Source organism: Diabrotica undecimpunctata, chromosome 7 (assembly GCF_040954645.1).
Source record: "Diabrotica undecimpunctata isolate CICGRU chromosome 7, icDiaUnde3, whole genome shotgun sequence".
Taxonomy (NCBI): domain Eukaryota; kingdom Metazoa; phylum Arthropoda; class Insecta; order Coleoptera; family Chrysomelidae; genus Diabrotica; species Diabrotica undecimpunctata.
The window spans coordinates 80,623,904-80,644,329 of record NC_092809.1 but is presented as its reverse complement, the minus strand read 5'-3'; the positions used below and the strand labels follow the sequence as shown (position 1 = coordinate 80,644,329).

General features: G+C 33.1%; 1 protein-coding gene across 1 annotated transcript in view; it reads right to left on the bottom strand.

Annotated features, from left to right (window-relative positions):
• Positions 1–20,426, bottom strand: part of Vinc (vinculin) — a 453,217-nt gene that overhangs the window by 43,721 nt on the left and 389,070 nt on the right. The window contains exon 19 of the mRNA XM_072537619.1: positions 11,307–11,510. Coding sequence (XP_072393720.1) covers positions 11,307–11,510 — 204 coding nt within the window. The remainder of the gene's footprint in view (positions 1–11,306; positions 11,511–20,426) is intronic.

The following is a 20,426-nucleotide window of genomic DNA, read 5'->3' as shown; positions in this document are numbered from 1 at the left end:
CCGTTGTCATCATCATCATCAATGGCGCTACAACTCTTCGTGAGTCTTTGTCACATTTACTATTGCCTTCCATGTTTGTCGGTCCTTCGCCAGTAATTCCCATTGTCGCACTCCCATTTTCTCTAGATCTTCTTTGACTGCATCTTTCCACCTTTTTCTAGGCCGCCCTACAGACCTTCTTCCCTCTGGCCTTTCCCAAAACACATTATTTATAAGGCGCTTGTCGTTACTGCGTATCACATGCCCTGCCCATCTGAGTCTATTGGCCTTTATATATCTGACTAGATTTTCTTTTCCGAATAGAGACTCTAGCTCGTTATTGTATCTGCCCCTCCATTCGTTTGTCACGCTGTCTCTGCAAGGGCCATATATCATTCGAAGAATTTTACGTTCCCACACCAGCAATTTATTTATTTCTCTTTTTGTTAGCGTCCATGTTTCGCTTCCATACGCGACTGCTGGTCGTTTTATGGTCTTATATATCCGGATTTTTGTATCTCGTGAAAGAAGTTTTCACTTCATTAGATGTTGCATTGCAAAGAAAGATCTGTTTCCTGCCATTATTCTCGTTTCAACTTCTCGCTCTAATTTGTTGTCATTTGTGATTGTTGCTCCTAGATATTTAAATTCTTTAACCACTTCGAAGTTGTGATCATTTATAGTAATGTTTTGCCTTATTCGCAGTCGTTCTTGTTTTGAGACGACCATGTATTTTGTTTGGTCTTCATTTATTTTTAGTCCGATATTTATTGCAGCTTCTTCAAAGCTCGAGAAAATATCCTTAATTTCTAATGTTGATTGTGCTACTGCGTCTACGTCATCGGCAAAGACGAGTATGATTTTTGCTCCTCGAACAGTTATGTCGTTTGATTTTTGGATATATTTTTCGCATGACATATTCTAAGGCCAGGTTAAACAACAATGGGGACAACGGATCTCACTGTCTCAGTCCAGAATTTACGCAGAAAGCATTTGATATTTTTCCCCCTATTCTAACTTGTGCAAAAGAGTTACTTATACACATTTGTGTTACCGCAGCTAGTTTCTTGGGTACGCCGAGCTCGATCATTGCCTTCCATAATGTTCCACGAATAATTGAATCATAAGCCTGTTTAAAGTCTATAAAAATCTGATGCACGTCGTGATTATATTCGTAATACTTTTCAAGCATTTGTCTTATTGTAAATATTTGATCAATAGTCGATCTGCCAGGCCTGAAACCACACTGGTAGTCACCAACTATTTCTTCGGCGTATAGTACTAATCTTTTTAATAATATCAAAGCCAATATTTTATATGTAGTGTTGATTAGTGAGATTCTTCTGTAAATCATGCATGATTCCTTTTTTCCTTTCTTGTGTATTGGTACAATAATACTACCACACCATTCTTTCGGCATTATTTCTTGTTGCCAGGCCATTTCTATTAATTGATGGATTTTACTTATGAGTTCATGGCCGCCTGTTCTAATAAGCTCGGCATCAATATTGTCCAGACCAGGGAATTTATCGTTTTTATGGCATGCGTAATTTCTTCCATGCTTGGTGGGGGTATTTCTAATTCGACCGTTTGATACTCATGTTCTCCATTGTTTCCACCATTTTCATTGTTTTTATCAGTGAAATTTTGAATATTCAGAAGCTCTTCAAGCTCATATTCAGCCCATCTTTCTATTATTTTGTTTGCGGCAGCCAGCATTTCTCCATTTTTATCTCTTACGAAGTTGGGTGTGCTTATGTACGAGCCTCTCTTATGTTGTCTTACTCCTCTGTAGAAATTTTTATTTTGATTTCGTCTGTGTTCTCCTTCTACTTTTTCAATTTGTTGCTGTAGATATTGTCTCTTTTTTTGTCTAAGTGTTCTTCTAGCTGCAGCTCTCTTCCTGTGGAATCGTATACGTTTTTCTTTTTTCTTCTGATGGATTCGACAGATAATCAATTCTTCTTTTGTTTGCTTCTTTTAGAGTTCTTTCACATTCGTCGTCGAACCATTTTTTCTTTTTTCGTGTTTAACTGGCGAACCATTTGGTTCTTTCAATTGGGCTGGTACAAAAAGCTCCTGTGGCTATTCTTAATCCTGTATTCTGTATAGTTTCGAGCTGAGCAAGTAATGTTTTCTTGACAGAAGCGTAAACTATTGATCGGTAATCAATTTTTGATCGTATAAATGATTTGTAAATGTTAATAAGGCTTTTAAAATCTGAACCCCAATTGTTGTTACACAGAGTTCGCAATAAATTCAGACCAGTTTGGCAAGTTTTCTTGACGTACATAATGTGCATTTTCCAAGAGAGTTTGTTATCAAAAAACATACCTAAAAATTTTATATGATACACTCTTTACGATGCGATCTAACTCTTACCAAATACAACAAATTTAAAACTCCGCACAAATTTATAAACCAAGAATCATTTAACAAACTGTCCTGTTTTTCTGATCATTATCACATCTATACAGATGCATCCAAATCCATTGATGGTGTAGGATCAGCAATCGTCACTCCAAATACCACATTGCAATTCAAACTATCACCTACTAGCAGTATTCTCTCTGGAAAACTGTACTCGATTCTACAAGCATTAATTCATATAAACAACCACAACATCTCCAAAACCCTGATAATTACTGACTCTCTTAGTGCATTATATTCAATAAAACAGCTCTATACCAGTAATCCTATGGTCCATCTAATACAACATCAATTACACCTTATAAACCAGGCAAAACAGCAAATTCGTTTCATCTGGGTTCCATCACACACTGGTTTGGAAGGCAATGAAAAAGCGGATCATTACGCTCGTGAAGCAATACAAAGTGCATCATCAATAACAGTGAATACAGTGTCTGTGCCGGATTTTAAATCACTCGTAAAAAAGAAAGTACTAAGTGAACGGGGAAATAAATGGCAACAATCAAAATCATTTCTAAACACTATTAAGCCTACAACACATTCATGGTGTGAAAAAAACATTGACCGCCGGGTATTCGTTAAAATGACTCCATTGCGTATAGGACACAGCAAACTAACTCATGGTTATATTATCGCCAAATCAAATTGCCCTATATGTGATCTTTGTCCCAAATTTATTAATGAAAGAAACAAACATTCAATACCTGGAAATAGTAAGGATGTTTTAGGAGATAATTGTAATCCGAAAAACCTCTTTAATTATCTAAAGGATATTAATATTTTAAACAAATTGTAAATGAGTTTAATTTACTTATATTAATATATAAACAGGTTTTACTTTAGTTACTAATAACACCATATTGTGAAATTAATCATAACTTAAATATTGTACTACAAACCTACCCACTTAATTGTAATGTACAACTGTACAAATCCTGACTGTTTGTAATTTAATTAATGGTTAATAAATAAAAAAAAAATCGGTTGCCTGTAAAGTCGGTTTTACGGACGAAAATTTTACGTGACAACGTCTTTTCCTCGGTAGAATATTTATTGATATGAATATTATTAAATTGCACAATAGGAACAAGGAATTGAATGAAAATAAGAATTGCACAAATTTTAACTATAGAAATATATTTTGTTTACTAAAACATTGTACATGTAAACTTAAACTTAACTAATTTCTATTTGAGTGATTTTGTTGAGGATAGGACGATGATTCAAGCACGCACCGATTCAACGCACCTAATTCTCTAGTGTTGCGCGCGCAGCGGACCGATCATGTTTGAGTGGGAGGGACACGCAAGGCATTCGCCGGTCCGGCGGGCCTCTCTCTCGTTCGGTGACTCACTGTAACAGACGTGAGCGGGCGTTACACTTTTTCATGAATGACTCCGAGCCACAACCTAATTTAAGACGTTGTCACGTCAAAAATAAATAAAGTCGCTGTTCGAAATTACGAAGAACATTTTGGAACGTTTTAGGAGTTACTAGACTACATTCATACACTGAGAAGCACGGAGTTCTTGAGACAAACGGTACCAATAAAGTTATAGTTTATTCGTCTTCCGGGTTTGGACCGTGTCATTTGTGAGTGACCCAAAAGTGGGTTCATCTCGACGTTTCGCTACAATTGTATGTAGCTACTTCAGGAGAACAAAAAGAAAAAGAAAACAAAAGACAGGAAGATGGGTAGTTAGCAACGGTAACTCAGTTACTCAACGCAACCAGAGGCGAATACTAACTACCAAGATATGGTCACAGTAACTCAACTACTTAACGCAGCCAGAGGTGAAAACCAAATGCCAGGACAGGGATTCACGTCCAACAGCTCAGAACACTAACGCGTCGAGAGGCGGGGAGTGAATCCGACGATTACTCCGCTACCGCTCTATTTATAGTCGCGGTGACCTGTCGTGTCGGGACGTATCGGCACACTCCGTGGCGCTAACGTCTCCGCGATCTCTAGAGATTCGCGGATTTTCCTGGAATAAAAGAAGGGGCTCTTAGAAATAATATGGGGTTTTTCGAACATATTCGCTGTATTTAGGCATCCCTACTTCGTTAGACACTCGGGCTGATACAAATTCACACACGGAACTGCCAACGAATGTCTCCTGCCTGTTTCCCACTTCAAGTGGTTAGATACAAATGTACTTCACATCCCAAACAAAATAGGAGTTTTATCGCTAAATTCAAGTAATGGTTGTGCTGTTATCAAATTGAGCTGATTGTAGTTTTCTGTTAAATGTAGTGTTTTCCATAACACCACCATCAGACACTCTGTCGTTTGTCTCTATATGTACCATAATAAATTCATAATTAGCATTTAATATGACTAACATAATAATGCTGTGAAATCCTTTATAATTAAAGAAATAACTTTCATACCCAGGTGGCGGAACAATTTTTATGTGTTTTCCATCTAATGCTCCGCAACAATTAGGAAAATTTCTGACAATTGTAATCCACTCTTGTACCCTCTTTATAAACAAAAGAGAGGTTTACACAAAGAACGATATTAAAGTCCGGGCTTCAGTCTGGTGGAGGTATCTTGGTCGGTGTTCGACAGAGCTAGACTACAGACGATAAACGAGTGAGATGGAGAAAGAAACACGAAAGAGAAGAGAATTTAGTTAACCACCCTATTTTTGAAAGGAATCGGGAAACCTAATAAATAAGAGAATAGGCAGAAAATAAGATAAGAACGATAACGAGAAAGATACGAAGTGAAGAGAAAAGAGAGAAAATAAGACAAAAACAATATGAGAACGATACAGATGGTTACTATACGGGAACAAAATAGTAATGGGAAGTTTAATTATATCACGCAGTAGTCACTAACAATAAGACATAATATACAATACACATCAGTAGATAAATTAATAAAGTTACACAATCAATCATACCTGAAAGAGACAATGTCAAATATAGTAAAACAACTAATCATTACGTGTGTTGAAATAAAAGAATAAAGATTTGCAGTTTTATATTGGTAACTCAAAATAGATAAGGTTGAACAGAATGTCCACAAAAAGTAATACAAGTAAATAAATATATAAACAAATGTATGCGAAATATATTTGTAAATATGATATCCTCAAGAGATGGGCTTTAAATCTTTTATATGCCATCGTCCAGCATTGGTACAGTCCTAATTTCGGATCATAAACAAGACGAGAGAATTTTTTAGATATTGTACCTTTGACGTACCTGGGAGCAAGCTTAGACATAAAACGTTTTGGAGCACTACTAGGAACAATATTTATCCGCCATACGGTATCATCAACAGAAAATTGAACATCTCGTTTGGGAAAATTGTAATATTTGGCATTTCTTTCGTAGGCTTTGGTTAGGTGGATTTGGACTTCTTTAAAGACAGTAGACAAACAAGATATTTCAGAGACATATGCATCTGTGTTGCCGGGAGAGAATTCGATATTTTCGACATCGTCGTGGGGTCGATTATAATAATCTCCTGATATGGGAACATTACGGGCAAAATTCAGAAAGGCTGGGGAGTGTTAGGTAACTTCATGACGGGCGCTATTAATAGCTTGTTGAATTTTAAAGATTTCTTTGTCCCACTCGCAATGTTCAGTTATATAGCTGCGGATAGCGGAGCAAATCGTACGATTACTTCTTTCTATGAAGTTACATTGAGGGGAATAAATGGCAGTGAACCAGATCTTTTGAACTCTGTATTCTTGACAAAGAGTTTCAAGAAATTTGGTATTAAAATTGGGGGCATTATCAGAAATGATGTGTTGAGAAACACCTAAAGTTAGGAAGGCATGGTTTTCAAGGTAGTTAGTGACATTTATTTATATTTGGAGAACCAGTCAGTCACGACGAGTAACAAAGAGAAACCTTTTTAACTACGGGTTAGAGGACCGATGAAGTCAATTGCAGTGATTTGCCAGGGGAATTTGGCTTTTTTCTGGTTTCCCATTAAGCTAATTTGAGGAAGATTCGGAAATTTCTGAGCGCCACAGACTTAACAAGAACGAACGTATTTGAGAACATCTTTTCTCATTTTTGGCCAGCAAAATTTTTCTTTGACCCGGGATAAAGTTTTTAAATAGCCTAGATGACCAAACGTAGCGGGTTCATGACAAGAATTTAGAACGTCCTGTTTTTGGCGAGAAGGTACTAAGATTTTCCATTCTATTTCGTTGGATTTAAAAGGTACACAAGAAATTTATAGACATATTCTTTTTCTACTTTTCATTGGGGGAAGTTATCTGGATAGTAACCTAGTAAATAAGAGAATGGCCAGAAAATAAGATAAGAACGATAGCGGGAAAGATACGAAGTGTCGATAACGGAAAGAAAATAAGACAAAAACAATATGAGAAAGATACATATGGTTACTATACGGGAACAAAATAGTAATGGGAAGTTTAATTATATCACGCGGTAATCACTAACAATAAGACATAATATACAATACACATCAGTAGATAAATTAATAAAGTTACACAATCAATCATACCTGAAAGAGACAATGTCAAATATAGTAAAACAACTAATCACTACTTATTTGTTGAAATAAAAGAGTAAAGATTTGCTCTGACAGTATTATATTGGTAACTCAAAATAGATAAGGTTGAACAGAATTAATTACATATATAAATTATATGTTGTATGCCCACAAAAAGTTATATGCGAATAATGCAAATGTATGCGAAATATACTTGTAAAAATGATATCCCCAAGAGATTGAAAAGAAATAATTAAAAATTTTAAGTGAATCGATACTTTAAATATTATTCTGAAATCTATGAATTACTAAGTTAATGAAATTAATAAATTTAAAAATTGTTGCATCTTGAGGACTTTAAGTGATCACCTATTTTTTTAAAACTAGACGATATTAGAATTTAAAATCATGTAAGCAAAACGGATAAATATATACATATAAATTAATCAGCAATAATTTGACTGTACTTATAATATGAATATTGAACTTATAATATAATATGAACTCTCAGCTTTTGGGTCGAATAAAAGAATACAACAAAAATGTACGTGTCTGAGAGGTATGTTGTTAGGTAAGGATGCAGTAGTTGTGGACTGGCACCAATAAACAATTCGGCGGTTTTGTCAACAGAAACACACACAGTGTCATAGGTAATACAGCGGCAGGATGATATTAAGCGAACTCAACGGCTCGACATATGCAGCAGTAGAATGTATGATGTAAGATGTAATAGTCAATATGCAACTTACAATATGCCGAATATAAGATACGATATGCAAAATCCAAGATGCAAAATACGAGATACTAGAATGATGTATGAAGGCAAACAGAATGAAGTCTATAATTAAAAAAATCGAAATTAGCGAGACAGTTCCAAGACATAATTTGAATAAACGACTTACCGCCGAGTTGACCTGCTTAACTTGAATATACAAATAAAGTAATAGTTTTCGAAATACGTTATACTTTAGAATTTAGGAGCGATTCAGGTGAAAGGGACTTACTTAATTTTCGTAAGTTTTTAGGAAGCGAGAAAATTATATCTGTTCTTAGAATTGAAGGGTTAATGGATATACAAAACACACAGACTATTGAATTGTTTCTGAGAACGAAAAGGATCATAAGAGAACCATAACTTGCCCTCGATATGCCAATTAGAAGGCGTAGCATAATTCTTCTAAGGATTTGTTAGCCATGGGCATAGCTAAAAGAATTTTGCGAAGGCAAAAATTTGGAAGAATTTGCGATATCATTAAACATGCTTCACTCTTACTGACACACAATTTGGCACTTTTATGCAGATATGGAATGTGCCTGGAGTCATTTCACGTTATACTGCAGAGCCATCTTGTTCAGCTACAACTCTTACAAGTGAAGATAGTTCTAATATTTATATTGGATCACACTCTGCCACTCTTGCTTATGAAAGTTCGCCTCTGCCAAGTGAAGACGATACCCACGTATGAGAATTATAATTTTTTTCGTTTGCTTATTTTAATTCTGTAGCCTACTATACTTTCGTATCATTCGTAATAAATACAACCAATATAGTATATTTAAAAATTACCTGTAAATATTCATTTTTAATGACTGGTAAATTGCTCGACATGTTTCAGAAATAATTATTCTTAACGACTGGGGAGATATAGCATAGCTAAATTTTAAATCCTCATAAAATCTTCTGTTACAAGAAATCGTAACGTAACTGTTAATCTTTTCTTAGCACTGATCTCTTGTCTCATTATAGTATTTTGTTTTGTGATTCGGTATTCTATTGATTCCAAAATAAACCTAAATTGGTGATCATCCATACGTAAATAATTTTTTAAACGAGAGGTTTCTGAAACCCTTAACTTTGCTAACAAATTCAAATGCGAAAACTGACTCATTTTATGATACCACTCTTTTAAACACAACCGTTTTCTTTTGTTGTTTGTCAGCTGGTCTATAATTATAACGACCGCACAATTTCTTTTTAGAGACAACATATTTTCACGATTGCACGTGTAGGCGACCTTTTCTAACTTTCTATCTTTCTACAGATACCGTGTTCTCTTAAAATCTAAAAATGCACAAAAATCATTATCCTACACTATTATACATATCTGCACAAACATTTCACTCAATATTGTCACCATACACTTATCGTTACGTGTAATACCTTCGATTTGTTTTTTCAAAAATTATATGTAATATTTATCCCTACACGTTGAAACTTTGTTTATACACAACATGTTGGACATACATTTTTTATGGCAAAATGAACTGTGTATGGACCAACTTGTATATCATACTTAACTGTACAAACTAGTTGAACAAATATGTTGCTACATTTAGAACCCGCTTACGAACTCTAGCGATGTCTTTTTTAGTTCCTGATAAAATTTCACCTACTTTTTGTTGCAATTAATGTTTGGTTCAAAAATCACGAATAACTCACAAATTAAAGCAGTTAGGAAAGGCTTAATAAATAATAAAGTATCATAAAATAACATTTCATTACAATACTAAAATACTGGATGTTCCATTTAAGAAAACTCAGAAAATACTCATTCCGAATGTCGACCAACCCTGTATATCAAAATTAAATATTTCGCTATGTTAATCTTTTAGACAATAGTAGACTACATTAAAAATATATTTTTTGATATCAAATCTCTACAATTCTACAGGGTGCAAGCATCTAATTTAAGTAGCCGATTTATCGACAGGCTCCAAAGCAGATAATGGTTCTAGCGAAACAAACGATCTGTGCAAGAATCGTAAGCCTGGGCCCAGCTTAAAACGAGAAGAAGAAATGAATTCATCGTTTACAGTTACACCACAAGAATGCCAACCTTTTCCTAAAATTCAAGATAAGAGAAAAACAACAAAAAGAAGATCTTGTGGAAGTGCAGTGTTAACTAGCACGCCATATAAAACTGCTCTTGAAGAGGACATCAACAAGAAAGAAGCAAAAGGAAAGGCAATTAAAAGGAACAATGGAAATAATAAGAAGACACTCAAAGATAAGAAACCAAAACAACAGAATATAAAATTAAGTCTATTCGACTCTTCTGATTCAGAAGAGAACTACAGACATGCAACTTGTCTCTACTGTTCCGAGGAATATTTTACTTCAATTGACGGATGGATTCAATGCCAAAAGTGTTTGGAATGGGCTTACGAATTGTGTTTGGGAGTTGAAGACGACAAAGATGAATTCCTTTGTGAACATTGCTGTAATGTTCCCTTTGCGTTAGCTATATTTCAGAGAAAGATTAGGTTTTGAAGACATTTTTTTTATATTATATTTTTTGTTGTAGAAGAGATCGTTTTATCCCCAACATGCGGGTAAAATATCCCGTTGCTATTTTTTTTATTTTGTGTATTTTAAAAAGTGAATAAAGATCTTTTTCAAAAAAAATTGTGTTCTGTTAAGATAAATTACTCTTTTAGGGGTTTATCCTATTAAAATGCAGGTTTAAAAATATTTTGCCATTTTAAGAAGTTTTTTCTTAGGGGGGTCATTTTACCCCCTGACCCCTATATAATGCGAGGGGAATAATCTGAAACTATAAAAAGAAGATTCCGACTCGTCGATTGTTTACCCGAACTCTCTCGAATTGATTACCTCTATTCGCTCCGTGCGTGACTGACGCGACACCTACCGCCTTCATCTAAGAGTTTTGAACCTACCAATTTTCAGGTTAAACATATGACATATGTTTGACATTGTTAAATTCATGTGAAATTGACAATAATTATTAATAATTAACTTTTTAATTATATTTTTTCAGTTTATGTACAAAATAAATGTAGTATTAAAAACTGGAACTTAATATATCTTTTCAACCACAAACGGAAAAGAAAGGGAAAAATCTAGTACTGGCAAATCAAGTTTTTCACGTGAAAGAGCATATATTTAAAAACAGTTATAGTAAAAGTTACGATATAAAAGCTAAAGTCATCAGGCACTCTGCAGCCTTGAAGCCTTATAAAATATCATTTAAGGTAAATTATTTAAATTTTTCCTATTTCAATTGCATAAAAATGAAGTTATGTGATATTTACTTTTTCATATTAATAGCACGGATCCATCTTTTTCTTTTCTCTAATTTATATGTAATCTTTGGGAACCTATTAAAACTACACTTACTATTTTTGCTATTATTAGCACAATTAAATACGCAATATGTATTTGAACACATTTTTGATAAAATTTATGCGTAAAAAGGTAGGTCCAATTGTGTCATATTTTGCCGCTACGCACGCTGGCATCGTTTCAAAGTACCCCTACCATGGTCACGCACGGAGCGAATATAAGACCGTTTATTTGTATTGTACAGTTATTATTCCGACATAGTTGTTATATCATAACTACTTACACCGTTTTCTACATTAAAGTGAATAAAAAATATTGAATCATTACCTTGAGATCCCAACATAGTAGCTTTTACTGTGCTAAGAATCTTCAACTGAGTAGCGATTGTAGGTATTCTCTCACAAACTTGCAGTAAGTTAGTTCTAATCCTCTTGTCAGTGCATTCTCTGGCAAGTTGTTTAGCGATGCGTGTTACATCGGCACTGGCATCGGCAATAGCTTTGGCTGTGGCTATTAACTCCCTCTTAGAACCTTAAATAAAATATAAATAAAACCTTAAATAAAAAAAACTTTTATAGTTAAATTCTTAAAACGTTTGCATGACCAATTATTTAATAATCATTGGCATCCTAAGATACAAATCAACTGTGCTTTAGTTGTCAAAATTTAAATAAAGTAAAAGTAAAGTAAAAATCGCTTATAAGCAAACCGGAAAAAAAATTATATTTTGTGGTTTAGTTTATTTTAAAAACTGATATTAGACCGACTTTATTGTAAAAAGCGGTATTAGTTATATTTTTAATGTTTTTTTATTTGTTTAATGTTTTTTTATTTAAGCAATCGCATCGACCAGATTGTCATTAGCCACATATTAGTAGACTACAATTAAATTACATTAATATTTACATTACAATATTAGCCCAGTCTGGTTAAAAAAAAGGTGGAAAAATGTTTCGCAGATATCTGAAGCTGTTAAGACATAGGTGGGGGATACTAGATGATGAATAGATGAAAAGATACTCCTAGTTTTACCTTGTGTTTTTTTAAGCAATAATTTATGGTCACAATTTGATTTTTTGTCTATAAATTTTTTCCCTTATATTTTAAATAAACAATATTTATGTCATTTTTTTATGTCAAGAATATCTTTATTTTCCCGTTTTTTTAATTAAAATTGATAAATAATTTACAGAGATATTTGCAAAAAAGCAGTTTTTTTGCACTAATTTATAAATTTTATTTATTATATTATTATTTATATATTATATAATTTTTTTATTAACAAAATAAAATGGTATTAATACATTTAAACATCAAGGAATTACCATCTTTTAGATTTGTGCGAAATTTCCCCCCGATCAGTCAAATATTTTATAAGTTATTTAATTTGTTTATCCCTGAGGCTAATTATTTAAACTATTGAGCTTGCCCTATGCATGATGCTAGACACATTCAGCACATTTCATAGGATTCTTTAAGACTTAGACTATCTCAGAAGTTAAATGCATATTGAGTTTTCATCGAAATTATTTACAAAATAAACGTTTGAAAAAAGGGTATGTTTTTTACTTATAAACAATTGTAATAACTTCTATATTTTTCAAGCTACAGACTTGTACGTACAACCATTGGATAGCTGTATAGACAATAAAACTGTAGACGATTACTTAATTTTTAATTAAAAAAATTAAATTTGACTAAAAATTGGTAAATTAAAAGTTTAGCAAAGTGAACCATAGACATAAAAAATGTAACTTTTCACGCAAAAATTAATTTTTTTGAACAATTTTTTTTAACAAGTAAACCGTACCTGATTCAAACTTAAAAAAATCAGTTCTGGTTTTAAAAAATTAGTTCGTTTTGTTCACAGAAAAAATTTCACCCTGTATACGGTTTTTGAAAACTGATAAGAATTGCATAAATTAGACAAATAGACAATTAAAATAGCATACTAATTTTTTCCCCGCACGATTACCTAATTTTTAATTAAATTTGACTATGAATTAAAAGTTTAGTAAAGTGAACCATAGATGTAAAAACTGAAACTTTACTTGCAAAATTAAATTTTTTAAACAAACTTTTAATTTTTAACATTTAACAAAGTAACCAGTTTTTCTTTTTTCCAGTTTGATTTATTTAAACTGGAAAAAAATCAGGTCCGGTTTTAAAAAATTAATTCGTTTTGTTCATAGAAAAAATTTCATCCTGTATATTTGTTTTTGAAAACTCTTATAAGAATTTTATTAATAAAACAAAAAGGCAAATATAATGGCATACTTATTTTTTCCCCACACGATTACCTAATTTTTAATTAAAAAGTCACTATGAATTAAAAGATTGGCTAAAAATATTCATAAAAGATTCAAGTATAGTCCTAAAAGATACTGATGGTAAAAAGAGAAAAATAAAAGAAGCGGCTCTTATGCCAAATCGGATCAAGTGCGTCGCAAAATTCTCGGCAGAGTGCAGTAAGATCTGGTTACCCATATTAGAAGAGAAAATCAATAAAAAGAAAATATCACTCTTAGTAAGTCAGATATGAACATTGAGCATATCGAGGATACATCATTTACGTTTTTAACACGTTCCGTGCGGGTGTCCGATCCTGAGACTTATACTCTGAAATGAAACTTATTGAAGTTATATTTGAATACGCGCGTTCGACGTTGGAAATTTGTATGGGAGTGAATCGGCAAAATCATTACATATGTAAGATATAGGTAAGAGAGAGACAGAAGATATATTTTCTCTCGAGAATAATGTAATATGTAATGTAATAAAATGTTCCTTTTGTAAATATATTTAATATTTATTAATATTATTATTTTTGCATTCTGTTCAGATTTGTCTTGAGCCTCGTTAGGCATGTTAAATTATAAATTCTTCTTCTTAAAGTGCCCTCTCCTCAATGGAGGTTGGCTACTACAATTTTAAACTCTTCTCTATCTTCAACTGTTCTTATTAGCTGTTCAAAATTTAGCCCTGTCCATTGTAGGATGTCGATGTCGAAATTATAAATTAAAACTTGTAAATATCTCAAGAAAGTTCAAATGTGTACTTATATACACAACAAACAACAATCAAATTTTGTATTTGTCAATGTCAGACAAATTGACAGTTGTATCACGAAACAATATTTTTATTTTATTATAGGTAATATGGTAAATTAAACATATGCGTAAGTAAGTTATGTATACTGTCATTTTTAAATACTTATGAATATTGCATTTTAATTTGTATTGTATTATTATATTGAATTATGCTGCAGTGTATTGTATTGTATTTTAATATTAATAACAAAATAAACAATGAATTTTACTGAAGAGTATGTGTAAAAATTTTTTTGTATTCAACTCCTTTCATACATATATGAAAATAAAAATATACATTTTCATCAAAATATTGATTCAATCCTTCATTTACTATACTCCTATTACACGTCAAATGTTTATATACAGCAAACGATGCACTATATACCTATATAACTAATTCTGTTTCTCTTTCTGCTCTCTCTTACCTACAGCATTACATATGTAATGATTGTGAAGATTGACTCCCATATAAATTTGTAACGGCGAACGCGTGTATAAAAGTGTAACTTCTACCGGCAGTCTCACGGGACTGCTACACCAGTTTTTTTTATTAATTAAAAACTTATACAGAAGTAAAAAACTTCAAAATTTGTATATTGTTATAAAAACATTTAATTTAAAACTTGTTAAAAGTGTCGTCCAAAATTTATAGATACATAACGTTTTCGATCTAACTCAGATCATCTTCAGTGCCTTCTTTTGGTACTTGTAGCTAACACTAAAATTGCAGTGGAGACATCAATATATGGTTTTACATATTTACATTTAAACTATAATGCGACCCTAGGTCGATGACAATGGTTTAAGATGTTAATACTTAAAGAGCAACATATTTCTTTGCTCGATTTGAACACGTGGTTCTTGTCAGTAAAAACGACACAGGCCAACTTCGAAAACGTTATGTATCTATCAATTTTGGACGACACTTGTAACAAGTTTTAAATTGAATGTTTTTATACCAATATACAAATTTTGAAGTTGTTTACTTCTGTATAAGTTTTTTAAATATGGTATACAGCCACCTAATGGGATTTTCCCATTAATTTTTATTTATTAATAAAACTCCCACAAGAGTAATTATTAATCATAATTATAGTGAAATTACGAAAAATTTTTGCATGACTCACATGTAGGTATGCCACCAGGTATAAGATAAAGATACTTGCACCAGGAACATATGGCATACATGTATGTCGCAGGGTGAAGATTTAAAATATGTTGTTATACTCGTATAGAAACAAAAAAGGCTAATATATTATAAGTAAAATACTTTTAGGTCTTTAGATATTGGATATAGAGGCTATTGGGTATGGAGGTTATGGAGGATATTGACGCTTAACCGTGCAATACTAGCCTCCATATCCAATAGCATCCGCCTCCTCTATCCTTTATCCTTCGTAAGGATGTGGTGATGTTATGGTATTTGAGGAATGGTTGCTATCCATTCTTCTCTCTCCTGGGCGCGGTGTGAGTAACCGGTAGCGCACTTTATTTGGTCTGACCATCAGAGTGGCGATCTTCCTCGAGTTCTTTTACCATCTACCTTGCCTTTAACCACCAACCTCTCCATGCCTTCCATTCGTCTGGTAATGTGTCCAAAGTACCTCAATATATTTTGGTTGATGATTGTGGTAAGCCTAGAATTGATGTCGAGTTCTGTTAATATTGAGACATTTGTGCGATGTGCTGTCCAGGGTATGCGCATCATTCTACGATATACCCACATTTCAAAGGCCATTATACGTCGTGAGTCGGACTTTTTAATGGTCCAGGTTTCTGACGCATAGGTAGCGATAGGAAAGATAAGCGTCTTTACTAGGCGCAGTTTCGTGTTGCTGGTTATGTCCGTATCTTTCCAGACGACCAATTCCCCGTTAACCTCAGAACCAGCCACTAAATATGCTTTTCTTCCCTATTTCCCACACATTACGAACAAGTTTACTAAGCTATTCAAAAACTTACCCGTCAAAATATCCCTAAAAAATACCAAAACCGTCGGAAAGTTATTCTCTAAATCTAAATTCCACTAAGCTAGTTACAGCAAACGAATGTTGTCTATCAGATACCCTGTTCTGAATGCAACTCCTGCTACATTGGCCAGATCAGCCGGTCGCTTCTAGGGCGTATAAGTTCAAATAAAAGTGACATTAGACTCTCCAAATCCTCGTGGCGTTTCCACCAAACATCACATTGACTTCACAAATATCAAAATACTGGCGAAACAAAATAACCATCAGAAACGCTCCTTTATGGAAATGTGTGAGATCCTCAAGAACCCATCTGCAATAAACAAAAGAACTGACATCGACAATTTGAGCCAGGTTTACCACTCTCTCATCTTACGGAATAAATAATACCAATTATTTCTATAGTTAAAATGTGGCTTATTTTCCATTTAAAATAATAACACAATCACCCCATATTTCCAAGTTTGAAAAAATCAAATATTTCCGCCATACAAATCCACCCGACCAACTAATTATTCAACGACCTCCGTAGAAGTTAATAATTGTGTCTCAAACCTACACATGGTTTGGAATATTGTTGACATACGGCTCTTAAATTTTCTGTTGCGTCGTGTCGTTTGCATAGATATCATTAAATTAGTGTTTTGTTTGTCTTCATTGGAGTAACATCTCTAAATGAAGCCAAACGTCCGTTTTAAATATCTAAAAAATCTTCTTTGAATTTGAACAGTATTAACTGCAGAGTTTTTTTTTTTTTTTTTTTTTTTTTTTTTTTTATGGCTTCGACAGTTTGCCATACAGCCAGTTACATAATCTTTTAATCTCATTAGGTACAGTAAAAAGTTTTTGAGTTATTTGCAATCGAATAGACTAAAATAGATAAATTTACAACATTTAACAAAAAGAAGAGAAAAAATATAAATAATACATACACATATATATCCATAAACATATACAATTAACATGGGTCACTCGTTTCACGTCCAGGGGACCATCAGGACATTATAATATATAACATACACAGAACTAGGCCACGGTAAATAGGATTAAACATATAAATTAGAGAAAACAAAGGTAAAAAGTAAAAACCAATTTTTTTTTTAACTAAAGAAAAATATTACATTTGGTCAAAAAATCGATTATGCAATCGTAAATTAATCTATTTTGAGTCGCTAGGGCAGATAAAACGTTAAACGGAGATTTACCGGTAATACGAACTATATTATTATATAATAAGGTGGATTCCAAATTATATTTGGCACAACCAAAAATTACATGATCTAGGTCACCTTCTACTCCACATTCCACACAGTTTTTACTCTCGATCACATGAATCCTTGCAAGATGAGCAGGAAAACAAGCATGTCCAAATTTAAGCCTAGATATGGTTGTTATATAACGCCTAGGGACATTATAAGTTCTGTGCCAATGTGCAACAGGGACAGTTGTGTGTAAAGAAGTGTATCTATTTGGGTTGGTAAAACAAAACTCAGACCATAGGTCACTCCATTTATATTTTAAAACTGCCTTGCGTGAAGCAACCAAATCAGAAATACTGGGTAGAAATTCTGTGGTATCCACTGAATAAATACTTAATTTGGCTAGTTGGTCCACATGTTCATTATGTTTAATTCCACTGTGTGCTTTGGCCCATATAAATATCACATTTTTTTTATTTTCCTTAAAGTGTTTAACTAATTTTTTAATTAATATTATGTAGGGATTGGAGTATGTGGTTGGTACAAAAGGTTGGTTAATGGCTGTGAGAACTGACATGGAATCTGAAACAATAATAACGGAGGAATCTCTGTTAGAAACAAAAAGTAGGGCTTGATATATGCCAATTGCTTCCGCACTAAATATGGAAATATTTGCTTTTAATTTGAACATTTTTTCTACCTTCTCCATGGGGATGTAAAAGGCACATCCTGTACCGTTTTCTGATTTGGAGGCATCCGTGTAGATAGTACTGTAGTAATCCCAATTGGATAAGATGCTTGTTATTATGTTGTTATTTGCTCTTCCAGTGTTAACATAATTTGGTTTAATAAATTTAACGCTATAAAAGAGAGCTTCAAAATCATTTATATCTGTGTGTGATTTTAAATTAATAGCTTCATCAGCACAAACTGTGTTTTCTCTAAGAGCTTCACATAGGGTTGGAGAATTTTTCTTAATCCAATATTTATTCGTTAAATCATAATTGTTTAAATTTGTTAATTCGGTATAAAGGAAAGTGTTCTGGTGTTTAATTTTCAGTAAAAATTTTTCGGCCAAGAAATGTCTTCTAAGAGAAATTGGAGGCTCACGTGCTTCAACATAAAGGGGCTCAATAGGAGTTGTCTTCATGGCACCAATACAGATACGCAAACACTGGTTTATAAATATGTTTAATTTGTTTAGTAAGTTCTTGCTGGCAGATCCATATAACCAACATCCATAATCTATGATAGAGCGAATGTAAGTTCTATAAAAAAGTAAGGAAGTCTGAACATCTGTTCCCCACCAAGTTTTAGTTGTCATTTTCAGAAAGTTTAGGCCTTTTTCACATCTATTTAACATATATTCTATGTGAAATTTCCATGTGAGCTTGTGATCCAGTATAATGCCCAAATATTTAATTACCTTTTTAAAAGGAATTTCTCGCTGTTTTACTATAAATGTTTCGATATTGGGAATATTATGTCTACTGAAAATGGTCACTGCTGATTTTGTGGCCGACAGCTGAAGGTGATTTTCTTCCAACCATATTTCTACAACGTTGTAGGTATCCATTAAAAATCCAAAAGCTTCATCTCTCTTCTTTGTTTCACAGTAAATGCAGAAGTCATCTGCATATTGGATGATCTTAAAAGGATATTTTTCCAACTTTAATTTATGTAGGTCAGCTGTGTATAAATTGAAAAGAAAAGGACTTAAGACAGCTCCTTGTGGAATTCCTGTGAAAACATATCTTGGGCCTAATAAATGGTTGTTAAAATCCCTGACATAAACATGTCTTTCTGAATATAATCCGATAATAGCATACACTATTGCCTTAGGAATGTTAAAATCAATAATCATTTTTTTACTCAAAATATTTAAGTTTAAGGTGTCATATGCTTTCTCAATATCAATAAAAATTGTTGGAAGAAAGTTATTTCTAGAGAAATTATTTTGAATATTTGTTACTAAGGTTGTAAGTGCATCTAGCGTACCCACTCCTCTTTTGTATGCAAATTGACAGGGCGTAAGCAGGTCTTTTTTATGTAGCCACCATTCCAGCCTATGTTTTATCATACGTTCGAAAGTTTTTTGCACACATGATAGCAGAGAAATTGGTCTATAAGAATGGGCCAAGTTAGGGTCTTTACCTTGTTTAGGAATCGGTGTGATTATAATTTTCCTAAAATCTTCAATGCACTCACCTGCAAGCATCTCATCAAAAATTTGTAGAAGAAAACTTTTTGCTATAATTGGTAGGTTCTCTAACATCGGATACTTTATTTGATCAAAACCCGGGGCAGTACTTTTTTTTATTTCTTAAAGCATAATTTAGTTCATTAATGTGAAAATTATTTGCCAAAAAATGTTTTTTATCTAAGTTCGTATGTTCGATATTTACAGTGAAAGGAACAGTCTGGGGAGCTACATGATTAAAAAACTCATCTATTAAATCATCATTATGTGGCTTACCAATGTTTATTGTTTTACGATTCATTTTTTTTGCTTGTTTCCATATCATGCTAGTTGGAGTATTTTTGTTGAGATTGGAACACCATTCAATCCAACTTTTTTTAGCTTTTTCTTTTAATGTTCGTTTAGTAAATGCCATGCATTTTTGGTATGCAAGAAAATTATCTTTTGTGGGGTTTTCTTTGTATACTTGCAGTACATGTTTCCTTTCAGAAATTATGTTGTCACATTCTGCATCCCACCAAGGTGAAGGTGTTCGATTTTTGCACTTAAACGGTCTGTATTCTTTTAAAGTTCTTTGTGCCGCATTATTTATACAATTGATTCAGAATGCATATTTTTCTTTGGTGGTTGGATATTATGCATCAGTAAAGTTATAAAAGTAGTCTTCCACAAACTCTTTATATTGTTCCCAATTAGCTCCTTTTAGGTTCCATCTATATCGCGGAATTGTGATGTCCTGCGGAATTTGCTGCATTGCAAGAGTTATTTTTATCATAAAATGATTCGATCCAAGTGTGTCAGAGTAAACTGCCCAATCTATATCACTAGCTACGTCCGAGGAGCAAAAGGTAACATCTATCATAGAATCATTGCATCCTGGCCGGGTAATACACGTTGGTTCGCCAGTATTCATAACTACAAAATCACAATTATTGCTTGCTTCAATGAGTTGTTTACCAATAGAATCGTTTTTATGGGATCCCCAAGTA